Source organism: Carcharodon carcharias, chromosome 8 (genome assembly GCF_017639515.1).
Source record: "Carcharodon carcharias isolate sCarCar2 chromosome 8, sCarCar2.pri, whole genome shotgun sequence".
NCBI classification, from domain to species: Eukaryota; Metazoa; Chordata; class Chondrichthyes; order Lamniformes; family Lamnidae; genus Carcharodon; species Carcharodon carcharias.
The window spans coordinates 86,007,289-86,021,457 of record NC_054474.1 but is presented as its reverse complement, the minus strand read 5'-3'; the positions used below and the strand labels follow the sequence as shown (position 1 = coordinate 86,021,457).

Sequence of the window (14,169 nt, the reverse complement as noted above, 5' to 3'; positions counted from 1 at the left end):
GAGGTCAGTTATCTCAGCTCCAGGGCATCACTGCAGGAGCTTGTCAGGATAGTGTCCTTGGCCCAACCATCTTCAGTTGCTTCATCAATGACCTTCCTTCCATCATATGGTAAGAAGTGGGGATGTTCGATGATGATTGCATAATGTTCAGCACCAGTCACGACTCCTCAGATACTGAAGCAGTCCATGTCCAAATGCATTAAGACCTGGACAATATCCAGGCTTGGGCTGACAAGTGGCAAGTAACATTCACATACACAAGTGCCAGGGAATGACCATCTACAGCAAGAGAAAATCTGACCATCACCCCTTGACATTCAATGGCATTTCCATCACTGAATCCCCTACGATCAAAATCCTGGGGTTACCATTGACCAGAAACTGAACTGGACTTGCCATATAAATATTGTGGTTACAAGGCCAGGTCAGAGGTTAGGAATCGTACGATGAGTAACTCACCTCCTGACTCCCCATAGCTTGTCCACCATCTACAAGGCATAAGTCAGGAGTGTGATGGAATATTCCCCACTTGCCTGGATGAGTGCAGCTCCCACAACACTCAAGAAGCTTGACACCATCAAGGACAAAGTAGCCTGCTTGATTGGCACCACATCCATAAACATTCACACTCTCCACTACCGATGCACAGTAGCAGCAGTGTGCACCATCTACAAGATGCACTGCAGGAATTCACCAAGTCTCCTTAGACAGCACCTTCCAAATACACAACCACTACCATCTAGAAGGCCAAGGGCAGCAGATAGATGGAAACACCACCATCTGGAAGTTTCCCTCCGAGCCACTCACCATCCTAACTTGGAAATATATTGCCGTTCCTTCACAGTCACTGGATCAAAATCCTGGAACTCCCTTCCTAACTGCACTGTGGGTGGACCTACACCACAGGGACTGCAGCGGTTCAAGAAGGCAGCTCACCACCACCTTCTCAAGGGCAACTAGGGATAGGCAATAAATGCTGGTTTAGCCAGCGAAGCCCACATCCCATGAATGAATAAAAAAAAGTGAAGATAAATACAGCCTCAGCCTTGGCCGGATTTGAAACCAGGTCGCAGAGATGGAAGCATAGAGTTCTAACCCACTGTGGCACTGCTGTCTTTCCAAAGTTAACAATCACTGTTATACCAAGTTCTTTTGGTGTAGCATCACATTACTGCAGCACTGAAGCACTGAGCTCACTGAGACATCCACAGCAGCACTGTATTTTCCTACCTTACTGAACAACGCAGACCGTATTGATTATGAATCAAGTTGTGCATTGTGTGTTAATGAGAGGAGTAATCCTCTGTCAGAATCGGAAACTAATCCAACATTCAAAACATCAGAGACATAATAAAATGGAATTACTGTACTTCAACTCACTTACTATCATACATGTCTCTACCTATTATTAGATAAAGAATAACTATTTATTATTGTGTTATGCATCATTTGGCAGAACATTACAGGAATAATAATGGCGATTCTACGTGTCACCTACATGAGTGATAAATGCTTGTAGTTGGACAGTTCTTTGGGGATTGTTGTCAGCTGGTTCCCTTCCAAGTATCTGCAAAATAGAACAAAAGCCATCAGTTGTGATGGGAGCATACCCAAGTGAGAAAAGCTCTCCCAAATAGAACTGAGTCATTACCTTCAGCAGGAGAGGTGTTTAATGCTTTTGTAACAAAAACTATTGAACAGAGAGAGAGTAAGATCATTGACTGTGTGGGCACACTCCAAAAAACACTCAGGATGTTTGTTACCTTCCTTGCCAATTTACAGTTGCTTTAAGTAAGAAATTTGAATTGACTATTACATGAGTTGCTTTTAAGAGGTGATTGGGGCCCTAGCGATCTGAAGGATAATGGACCATTTCAGGATAAGGAGGCAATCATTTTGAACTGCAATGAGAATAAATTATTTCACTCAAAGTGCTGTAAATCATTGGAATTCTCTACCCCAGGCTGTTGTTGATGGTGCACCGTTGAATATATTTAAGGCTGAGCTAGACAGATTTTTGGCCTTCCAAGAAATCAAGAGATATTGGAAGCGGACTGGAATGTAGAGTCGAGACAGCAGATCAGTCATGATCGTATTAAATGGTGGAGCAGGCTCGAGGGGCTAGTCCTACTCCTATTTCTTTTTTTTAAAAACTCATCATGGGATGTGGGCATCGCCTGCCTAGGCCAGCATCCCTAGTTGTCCTTGAGAAGGTGGTGGTGAGCTGCCTTCATGCATCACTGCAGTCGATGTGGTGTAGGTACACCCACAGTGCTATTAGGAAGGGAATTCCAGGATTTTGACCCAATGACAGTGAAGGAACGACAATATATTTCCAAGTCATGATAGTGAGTGGCTTGGAGGGGAACTTCCAGGTGGTGGTGTTCCCATCTATCTGCTGCCCTTGTCTTTCTAGATGGTATTGGTTGTGGGTTTGGAAGGTGCTGTCGAAGGAGTCTTGGTGAGTTCCTGCAGTGCATCTTGTAGATGGTACACACTGCTACTACTGTGTGTTGGTGGCAGAGGGAGTGAATGTTTGTGAATGGGTGCCAATCAAGTGGGCTGCTTTGCCCTAGATGGTGTCAAGCTTCTTGAGGGTTGTTGGAACTGCACTCATCCAGGCAAGTGAGGAGTACCCTAACACACTCCTGACCCGTGCCTTGTAGATAGTGGACAGGATTTGGGGAGTCAGGTGGTGAGTTACTCGCCACAGGATTCCTAGCCTCTGACCTGCTCTTGTAGCTACAGTATTTATATAGCTAGCTCAGTTCAGGTTCCGGTCAATGGGAACCCCAGGATGCTGATCGTGGGGGATTCAGTGATGGTAAGGCCATTGAATGTCAAGGGGTGATTGTTAGATTCTCTCTTGTTGGACATTGTCATTGCTTGGCACTTGTGTTCTTATTCACTCGCCAGCCCCAAACCCCTCAATCTAGAGGGGGTCCTTACTAATGAATTAAACTGCTGCCTTTCAAGAAATTGCGGCCACCCAGATATTTGAGGAAAGGACAACCATTGATTATTTTTGAGGGGCAGGGGTGTGTGTGGGGAAATCACAAAGGAACTGGCAGGCATTGACGCAGTAATGAAAATATACTTTTTTAAGATCCTTCCTTGCAGTACTTTTCAATGGGAATGTATGAGAAGAACATTTACTCTATCTGTGAGCTATTGCAGTTTCGAAAAGGCTCTATGTTTCTGTCGCCACTTAGCAGAGTATCACAGAGTGGTTTTCCGTCTGAGGAATTTTGTTTGTTGGAAACTACACAAAGTCAAATGTAAACTTCTTTCAATGTTTCTCACTCATTTCACGAGAATCCAAATGTGGAAATCTCTGCTATTACACAGCTAGCCCTTCATTGTGTCAACTGCTCACATTTCTGAAATTTCGGTCTTCAGAATAATTCCATCACTCCTGTAAAGTTACATGGTTGAATAATACTGCCGCCATGGTCTTTAGAAATAGAAAGGGGACTTTTCTTTCATCTCTCCACAATGGGTTCAAACCCAGCTCCCAGAGGTGGAAAGGCATTGATGTAATTAGATTGTGACACTAAGACCCTTATCAGAAACCCGAACATGATCTTCATCAGTCTGTTAAGCACACAAAATAACTCCGCATACAACTTACATACCCAAAAAACTGATGACTATCTGTCAGGGAGATTATGGAATAGTGGTAATGCCACTAGATTAGTAATCCAGAAGCCTAGGCTAATGCTCTGGGGACAGGGGTTCAAATCCCACCACGGCAGCTTGTTGGATTTAAATCCAATTAACCTCAGTGACTATGAAACTATCGATTCTCGTAAAAAATATTTGGTTCACTAATGTCATTTTGGGAAGGAAATCTTACCTGGTCTGGCCTACATGCAACTCCAGACCCACAGCAATTGGTTGACTCTCATATGCCCTGTGAAATGCCTGAGCAAGCCATGCAATTCAGGATAATGGGCAACAGATGCTGGCTTTGCTGGTCATATACACATCCCATGAAAGGATTAAAAAAAAAGACAAGGTGACAAGTTCACAGTGAATGTCCTAAACTACTATTCACATCTGCTTTAAGTTAACAATTTGAAGGAAATTGTGTAAGATAAGGGGGCATTTGGGTTTAGTTGGTGCGGGGAGTGACAATGGAAGTGGTGCATAGTTAAGAATAGTTGAGAAAAGTAAATATCTCACAAAACTTGGCAAGAGTGTGAGATGGTTATTCATCATTTGTTATATTTGATGGACTGTGGTGGTAGATTATCTAGTCATGGGGACATCATAGGTAATCCTGTTCTCTCTTGATGTCCACAATTTGAGCTTTCCAGAATGGCTTGTTGGATAGTTACCAGGGTCAGGAACTCCTGACTGTTGATTCTTTCTCTGACCCAGGCCAACAAACTGATAATTCACCATGGACCAGAAATTGAACTTGATTCTGCATGACTCAGTATTGTCTTGTTTGCCCACTAAACTGAAGGAGGTCAAGGGAGCTTTAACCTGTATTGAACTTGAGGGTATCCAATCTTTGCATGGTTGTGTACTACGAGGCCCCGTAACCACAAATAAAGCTTAAAACCCTGTTCCCGATAACTTGAAGAACTCAAGCTGCAGGCATGAGCAGATCAAAGTATTCTGATTTTCGATTCATTCCGCAATGAGGCAGCAGTGCTAAGAACAGCCCGTTTCAAACCTCAGCCTCACAAAATTCAAAAAGGACAAATCTGCCTTTGTAAGTGTTAATGGACTGAACAGTTTGCACTTTAAGGACAGGCTATCAGGACTTGGGGCTGCACATAATGTGAACATCTCTGATTAGCCATTTCTGAGCCCTAACCTGATAGCATGTTTGGGGCATTTAACACAGGCTTTAGCCGACATGGAAGAAAGAAAAGAAAGACTTAAATTTACATATTGCCTTCCATGACACCAGGTCATTCCAAAGCATTTACAAGCAAATTAAGTACTTTGGAATTATGGTTACTGTTGTAGCATAGAAAACATGGAAGCCAATTTGTGCACAGTAATTTGCCCCATAAACAGCATGGTGATAATTATCAGATAACCTGTTTTAATGATGTTGATTGGGAGAAATATTGACCAAAACACTGGGGAGAGCTCCCTTCCTCTTCTTTCAATAGTGCCATTTGATCTTTTACGATTATTGAGAGGACAGATGGGGTCCTATTATCGACTCATCCCAAAGATTTCACCTCTGACAGTGGTACTGCATTGGAGTTTTGTGTTGAAGTCCTTGGAGTGGGACTTAGGGTTGCCAACTCATCAGGATTCGCCTGGAGTCTTTAGGAACTGAAGATCAATCTCCAGGGCACTGCTGTGTGGAATTCCGGAGAAAAATCATTGGGACATAAAAAAAGGGTTTTTTTTTGTCATTTTCTTTGAGCCTTTTCTTCACCATATATTAAACAAATTGGAAATTGGAGAAAAAGGCTGACAATCAAGCACTATCCAATTGGGTAATGAGTCTTTTTGCCTTCCAATTGGTGTAGGAAGGCAATATGTCACAAGGGTGGATGTGTTAGCTGACTAATGGCTGGAGTGTGGGGACAAGTCATGTGATGAAACCTCCTGGAATTTATTTAATCACAGTTAGCAGCCTTAGTGGGTCTTGAATGCACAACCTTCTGACTCAGGGGTGAGTGCACCCACTGTACCACGGTTGATGGAAGGGGTAAAGAGACAACAAATCAAAAATGTGCTCTGTTCTCCACCAAGGCTTAAGGTTATGAAAAATATGAGGTCAACAAAAAAATACAGAGACATTGCAAAGAGAAAAGTACCACATTAAGCTCATACTTACAGCTCAGTTGCATCTTTGGGAATGCCTTTAGGTAAGGTACGGAAGCCTCTGTTGCTGCACCGTACCACAGTGTCAACACAGTTGCAGAGTTCAGGACAGTGAGGGCCTGGCAGGCAGCTACTCTCATTGTTATCCACTGAAAGGCAGAAAGAAAGGATGAATTATAATAACCAGTGGACTGGGCCCCTGTTCATCATCAAGGACAGGTATGTGGTCCCACCCTTCCTTCCTCCTTCAGCTTTTCCCATGTGACATGGGGTCACCATAATGCTGGTTGAACACCTTCACATCAACTGTCAATGTTTGGGATTTGGCAATGGTTTTACACTTTCTCAAACAGCTGTTGCCTGGAATCTTCAGTCACTATTCAGTGACCTCCTAATTAATTTGGATCCTTGCTCCAATTTGTTACTGCTGGGCTTTTCTCCCCTAAATGTTCATCAAGTAGTGGCAAGAATTACATTTCATTTACCTTATAAACAAGAGAAGCATAGCTCCCCTGCTGGGTGGGTTGCTAAAGGCATGTAGCCAAGCATTACAGAGCAGAGTCTCCCCAGCTTCAATGCCTAGTGTGTGCCTGAAAAAGCTGCTGTCACCTGGTCTGCCTGTAGCAGAGGCCTCTCAATGCCCCTGAATTATGGAGGGGAAAAATCAGACAAGGTTCCCTCTCCTATTAGCCATCCAGTGTCCTCTTCTTGAAGGTGTGTGGACATCAATAAACTGGCCTCTATTACAATGCCCTCCACAGATAAGCACACACTGCTACTCATTCTCAAAGTCAATGCATGAATGATGGCACTGGGCACGCGTGCCATTGAGTCCCCAGACTCCTTATAAAGATAAGGAGGCCCCGAAATGGTCACAGAAAGGCCAAAAAGGCAGTGGAATATTCAGCAAATTTTCTTTTCCACAAATAAGAAACAGGATTTCTGAGGAAAGGGTTCAGAATCGAGGTGTGTTTTTTCTGTTGCTGAGGTTTTCTCCCCTCCCCCGCTAGACTCCCGCTGGGTTTGGGCCCATATGTGTCAGCCACCCTTCAATGGCCATACTTCATGTGTTTGTTTGTACAGGGAGTGTTGGAACACCATTTCCCCATGAATGGTACAACTACTGAGCAAAATCCCAGCTTCACCCTACACCTGCATAGTTTTCAAAAGGGGTCACTCAACAGCAATCCGAAATGGGAGCCCAGGCTGATTTTATTTTTTTCATCTCCTCAGTTGAGGAGCACTCTGGCCAATCGCTGCCCTAGGTGAAATCAGCTAGCTCAACAAAACCACAGACTGAATCTGGATTCTTGATCTCCACGATACAATGCCACAACTGGTAATGCATTTACCAATTGTGCCATATCAGGCCATTTGAAAAAAGAGAGCAGAACTAAAATACATTTTGTGGTGAAGGATCACTAATGTTATGAAAAAGTGTGGGAAAAACCATAATATGTTGTACTAGAAACACACCATAAGGATTTGAATTGTGCTTGAATCCATCATCGTTTGCAGCTGATATCCTCAAAATAAAGATAGGACTTGGAGAGAAATTTGTTCTGTATTGCAGACTTACATCAAATCCCTTGCAGCAGACAGAGCCAAGGGAATGATATTAATGAACAAAAGCCATGCAGATAGCACCCCATGCAACTGCCTGACTTTAGGGAAATCGATGTAAGTCTGCGTCACTACACAAACTAATTTCTCTCCCAGCTTCTCCATAATAAAAAAAATTGCTGGAAACAACAGCCAGCTTGCTTTTATATAGCATTTTCATGTAAAGAACAATATGTCCCAAAGAACTTACACTGGCACCAGAGCTGGGATTTTACACTTGCAAATCGGAACTGCTGCCGTGTCCTGCGCATGTGCAAAATCTGGCTTGATGACATCAGATCGTGAACCCGATGTCAACAAGCCGGGAGACGGGCAGGCACCGAAAATGACATGCTATTTAAACAAAATCATTAATAGGCAATTGAGCTTGTTAACAAGCTAAATGACCTGAATATTATGCTGTTCACGCATAATGCAGTTGGCATAGATAGGCAGGCAAGAGTGGGGAGTCTGCTTGTTCACCATCTCGGGTGAAAAAGTGGGAAGGAAAGGGGGAGTACATCATTTTGGGGGTGCCCTGTGTTCAGCGGGAGAAGCCCCCCACTCACTAATGATTAACCCCTTTCTGCATTCCCACCAGGCCTCCAAACCTGACCTCCATGCCCCTTGACGCCCCCCCCCCACTGCCCTCCCAAGGTGCCCGATCCCTCCCTGTCCAAAAATCTCAGTTTTACCATTGTCTGGAATCTCTAATGCTTACAGTCCCAGAAGCACCCACTACTCAGTTGTGGCACTACTGGAGCTGCTAGCCAATCAGATTAGCCGGCTGCTCTCGGGGGTGCGGGACCTCCTGTCCCTGAGGAGCTGTAGTCGCGCTCTTTCATTGTTTAGGCTACTTGCAGCGTACTATTGATGCATGGTGGCCTTTTTTAATTTGTAAGGGGCGGGGGTCGAGCAATATGCCCTCTCCTCTCCACCTCCCGGTAAAATTCAGCCCCAAGTCGGTCAGCATCACACAAGACGAAACCCAGGCAAAGTCTCCAAATGAAATTTTAAACTCTCTTATTTCAGAATTGCAACTTCATTTCCCTCCTAATGCACAACAGAGAACAAATAAATAAAAAAAAGCTTGTCAAACACATTTTCCATAACAGTGCCCCTTATAGGTCTCCATCATAAGGAGATTGTAAGGTTTTTAAACCCCTCAATAAAACAAAATCTGATAACAAACACCAGTAGAGTTGCATAGAAATGGGGGGAGAAAGTGATCAAACACATTTTAATATCTAATAACTGCTCCACAAGTAAAGAAAACAAGAAATCAAAGAACGGCAACCTTTAACCTCAATAATATCCGGAAAAATGTGTCAAAGAATATAATTCAAACAAATAAGTGAACACTTAGGAGGTGAAAGTGCGGCTAAGATGCTTTTATAACATGCCTTAATCTCTACAAACAATTGGGAGATACAAATCTGGTCACTCATACAGTGCCGAGAACTGAGATGAAAGAGTGCATCACAGACATGAGTATTTTAACTGAATTTTTAAAGAAAAACATAATTTGCAATCTGTTAAGATATAGCATAACACAATTATGCAAAATATTTTTTCTGATGATAAAATCTGTCTATTTATCTTTTAGAAGTAATGAATTATAACTGGGCACACATGCTGATTTGATTAGAGAACCGCACTGTTTCTGGGAGTCTAAAGAAAATAACAGATTATTTGCCAGAGGAGTGACCTTGATAAACTGGTATTTTACAAGTTTGAAATGATGCAAAGGCATGGAATGTTACTGTTCCCACCAACTGTGGCAAAGAGATGGAAAACTGCCATCATCATTTTATCCTTGCTTTTATGTTGTTATTTAAGTGTGTCAATGTCTACCCTTCCCATCTTTTTTCTTTGGCCATCTTAATGAGCATTTAACTCTATATGTATTAGAAGCCCATTTACTAACTTTCCCAGGTGGTTTTTCTTCTGGTATGAACCTAGGCAGGCTATTTAACTGTGAAGGCATCACAACAAAACTAAATCCTTTCCTAATCAGACATCCACGCATGCATTCTTTTCAAAAGGAGGGGTGCAAGTAGATAGCTTGTACCCTGACTGATTTCTTTCACTCCCTCCCTAACCCACGGACAATTGCGCTGTACCAACCACTGATCTAACTGAGATCAGTTAACTCCGCATAAACAAACAGTGGAACTGGAAACCTTTTGGTCTAACTGGTTTAGTATTGCAGCAGGTACCTTTATCCACTTTGGAGAAACTCCTTGTCTGTAATATTGAATGCAGAAAATTCATTGTGCATTAATCAACCTTTAGACTGGAGTGTGTTCGAATCCTGCCACAGCAGTTGGTGGAATTTAAATTCAATTAATAAATCTGAAATTGAAAGCCAGTCTCATTCTAAGTGATGGTGACCATCTAGTGAGCCTATCAACAGCAAATAGAATGGAGGAGCAACAAACATCAGTGATGGTGAGCCTGCTGGGGAGAAAGAGGTTCCCTTTCAGAGACGGTGGAGGGAGGGACGAGAGAGAGTGCTGTGGGCGGGTGGTGACGAGAGTGCCGAGGTCCTGGAAAGGAGAGGCTAGCTGTGAGGCCCAGGAAAGAGATGCTGTGGAGCCCGGGGTCAGAGGAGAGGGGGTGGGAGAGAGGCTGGCTAGCATGTGGAAGTGAGAATAAATGTGTGTCTGCCTTACTCCCAGTCTCAGTTTCTCACTCACTCTCGCCACATACCAACATGTACTCACACAGTGGGTGAGGGTGAGTGAGCACCCTGAGCTTGGACAAATACTCTGCCCCTCTCATACTCTGATCATTTTTATTAATTACTTTTTTGAATTTAACAATTAATTGCTTTAACATTGCTTTATTTTTATTCAACAAGTTGTCTCTTTTCTTAATACCACAACTTTTGTTTGAAATTCAGTTTAATGTTGTGCCAACCCATATGGTCAGAATTGTCCCAGCACCCCACACCCCCCCCAACCCCCAATGTATTTCGCCATGGTGGGGCCGGCGAGCTATTGAAATCTCCATTCACAATGGCAGGACTGGAAGATCCCATCGACATGAGGGGCTGGAAAATTCCAGCCTATCTTTCTAAAATTTGCGCATTAGTCCCGAGTGAGGAAAAAATTAAAATGTGCCAACCCCGCACCCCCCAAACAAGCATAAAGACTGGACAAGCCTGCCCTATACTCGGCCTGTGTGGCCAATGCAGTATTTCAGTGCTGTCATTAAACATGCCCACTGATAGCTATCAGCGCATGTGCAATTAAGAATTTAAAAAGACGCCGCTTAAAAATCACAGGCCATTAGTTTATCAAGTTTTCAGCAAAAAATCCTTGTACAAGACACATTGGGGAGGCTGTTAGGCATAGAGTACAAACTAAGGATTTTTTGCTAAAAACTTGATAAACTAATGGCCTACTCCTACTCCTATTTCTTATGTTCTTAAAATATGTTAAGATTCAACTGGAGTATGAAACATGTTGGATAATATTTGGACCTCCAAATCAGCCCCAACACTGACCCTCTGAGACTCCAAAAGCAACCAGTTTCTGCTTTGACACCCCCCAATAACTTATTGCTGTCTATCCCCCAGTCATGCACCAGGCCAAATTAATATTTTATCAATTATCTTATAGCTGCTCTCCTTATGAACCAATCTTCTGGTGTTCACTTTGGAAAGATATCAGAGAGGCTCCTAAATCAGAGGGGCTCCTAGTACCTTTATGGATCCACAGCCCAGACTAAGCTACAAACTTCAGGGCAGAATTGAAATAAAGCAAACCGTGCAGGGACTGAAACTTGCCTTTAGGGAAGGTCTGAAACTTAGAGAAGCAGAATAACTGGGCTTTGAAACTAATAAGTGCTAGATTATACACCTATTCGTTATGGTTTGATTGAAAATCCAACCTCATATTTAGATGACTTCCACCATTTTTTCTCCCCAGTTACAGCATTAAATCCATCATTTCTTACCGTCACAGGTGAAATCCTGAACAGCCACATCCTGAATTGGGATCTCCTTCAGGAAGAATGGCTTCTGACAGCGGGGGTTTCCACTGACAACCCTTCTCTTCCTCAGCCATCTTCCCAACCAGGCCAGGTGACAGTTACAGTTGAAAGGATTGGCCAGAAGGTTTCTATGGAAGTTGCAGGAAGTAGTCATTTAAATCTGTCAATTATAAATGCTATTCACTGTCAAGCAAATTTTCATTTAAAACTGGGCACTGATTCTACAAAAACACTTTAAAGTAACTGAACATTTCAGCACTTTTCTCATATGCTGTTCTGATATTTGATCCAGTAGCCTTCGATATCTCTTTGCACTTCTATACTAGTTACTCTAATGAAGAAAGCTTTCTGGGGCCAAGCTTTCTGGGGCCATCCCACCCCTCCACACAGAAAGAAATTTCCTACATGCGCATGGGAAGAATTTTCTCTGCGGATTCAGAGAAGCAAAATCATAAATGTTTTATTGACTATATTTCTATGCCTGTTGTACCGTGACAATCTTTGCAATCTGAGTGCAACAATCTAAGTACCAGGACATTAATCCAGCAATGCACACACTTGCAACTTTCTGGTCTCAGGTCGCAACAGAAGTTGAAGCATTTCCCTTAAAAGAGTACTTAGTCTTCTGTTTCTAACCGTACAATTTAAAACTCCATTCTTAGGTATTTATCCTGCTTTCTGAGAAAGGGGTTAATCAGCATAGCATATAGTTGCTTGTGCATAGACTCAACTCTACACATCCACTACTGTACATGTTACCCAGAATTATATCAAATTTACAGCACAGAAACAGGCCAAAAGGCCCAACTAGTCTAAATAAAAGCATCCTCCCACCCTCATCTAACCCCATTGGTAGATCCTTACATTCCTTTCTTTCTCATGTATGTATCTAGCTTCCCCTTCAATGCACCCAAGTTCTTTGCTTTCACTAATCCATGTGGGAGTGAGCTTCTTATCTCTCTTCAGGTAAAGAAGTTTCTCCTGAATTTCCTATTGGATTCATTGATGGCTATCTTATATTTACTACTCCTAGTTCTGGACTCTCCCACAAGTGAAAAAATCTTCTCTATATCTACCCTATCAAACTTTGAACGTAGAGAACTTAATTCTAAGATTAATATTTAAGGACTGCTAATTCTGTATTCATGGCCTGCAGTTCATAGTCTAAGTTAAACAATCTGTATATGCTGATGGAAATGACAAATTGCACAGGAATTGGGTTTGGAATGCAAGCAAAGGAACTGGAAGTGATATATAATTGAAGTGTTGAGAATGATCAAACTGGCCCAGATTTGAGCCAATGGATGCAAATTGAATAAAATGCTGAGATGAAAGCAGGCCTTACATAGTAGAGAGAGAATGGAGGGTATTGAATGCTCCAGGGGTGATAGTGGTGACCTGGTTATCATAGAGCGACAGTAGCCGAACTGAACTAAGTCCAGTAAAAGTGTCATTGTTGACACAGCTGATCAGGTTGTTCCGCAGCATCCTATAACAGAGTGAGCAGAAAGAGAAGGAAAATTTCAGCTACCAATAATCACATCAACATCTTTTCAGATTTCAAAGATCTAGAACAAAACATAGAGATAAAAACAAAAAAACTGCGGATGCTGAAAATCCAAAACAAAAACAGAATTACCTGGAAAAACTCAGCAGGTCTGGCAGCATCGGCGGAGATCCGCCGATGCTGCCAGACCTGCTGAGTTTTTCCAGGTAATTCTGTTTTTGTTTTAGAACAAAACATAACTGAACAAATAGACCTCATGGGTGTTGCTCAGGATATTGCATCATTTATGTGGTCAAACCTTTTAACATAAAGATGCCCAAGATCATAATGCAATTTTTCAATGATATTTTTCTAATTAGTACACAATTGCAAGCTGTTAAATGTGCTCGACACATTGGAATTCTCCAATGCTGCTCTTCCAGTTTCAGTCTTGTTCCCACAATAAGGTTTGAACAAAAGCTAAGGCTCTATCACATGGAGAAACAGTCAAGGGAACAGTCCTCCCCGGATACTGCCAAACTTCTCCAAGGTGATGGCTTTGAAAAGACGCAGGAGCAGATCAAGCTCCACATTTTGCAGGAGACAGGCAGTGCATAGCATGAGATGATCAAGGAAAGAGGCAGGTTTATAAAAAAAAAAACTTTCTTCCAGTCTGCTCTCTAACTTTTTTTTAATTCTTTTGTGGGACGCTGGCTAGACCAGCAGTAATTGCCCTTGAGATGGTGGTGGTGAGCTGCCTTCTTGAACCACTGCAATCCACGTGGTGCAGGTCCACCCACAGCGCTGTTAGGAAGGGAAAGAGTTCCAGGATTTTGACCCAGCGGAAGGAACAGTGATATATTTCCAAGTCAGAATGGTGAGTGGCTTGGAGGGGAACTCCCAGGTGGTGGTGCTTCCACGTATCTGCTACCCTTGTCCTTCTAGGTGGTAGAGGTTGCAGGCTTGGAAGATGCTGTCGAAGCCTTAGTGAGTTGCTGAGGGGCATCTTGCAGATGGCACACACTGCTGCCACTGTGTATCAGTGGTGCAGGGAGTGGATATTGAAAGTGGTGGATGGGGTGCCAATCAAACAGGCGCTTTGCCCTCTGGATGGTGTCAAGTTTCATGAGTGTTGCTGGAGCTGCGCTCATCCAGGCAAGTGGAGAGTATTCCATATCAATTCTCACTTGTGCCCTGTAGATGGTGGACAGGCTTTTGGGAGTCAGGAGGCAAGTTATTCGCTGCAGAATTCCCAGCCTCTGACCTGCTTTTGTAGCAACAAT

At 42.9% G+C, this 14,169-nt stretch overlaps 1 protein-coding gene across 2 annotated transcripts in view; it reads right to left on the bottom strand.

Moving 5' to 3' along the window:
• Positions 1-14,169, bottom strand: part of LOC121280945 (slit homolog 3 protein-like) — a 738,609-nt gene that overhangs the window by 265,546 nt on the left and 458,894 nt on the right. For both annotated transcript variants that reach the window (XM_041193415.1, XM_041193416.1), the window contains 4 exons: positions 12,746-12,889; positions 11,365-11,528; positions 5,813-5,948; positions 1,499-1,567 (listed from right to left, as the gene is read on the bottom strand). In XM_041193415.1, the coding sequence (XP_041049349.1) occupies positions 1,499-1,567; positions 5,813-5,948; positions 11,365-11,528; positions 12,746-12,889 (513 nt within the window). The remainder of the gene's footprint in view (positions 1-1,498; positions 1,568-5,812; positions 5,949-11,364; positions 11,529-12,745; positions 12,890-14,169) is intronic.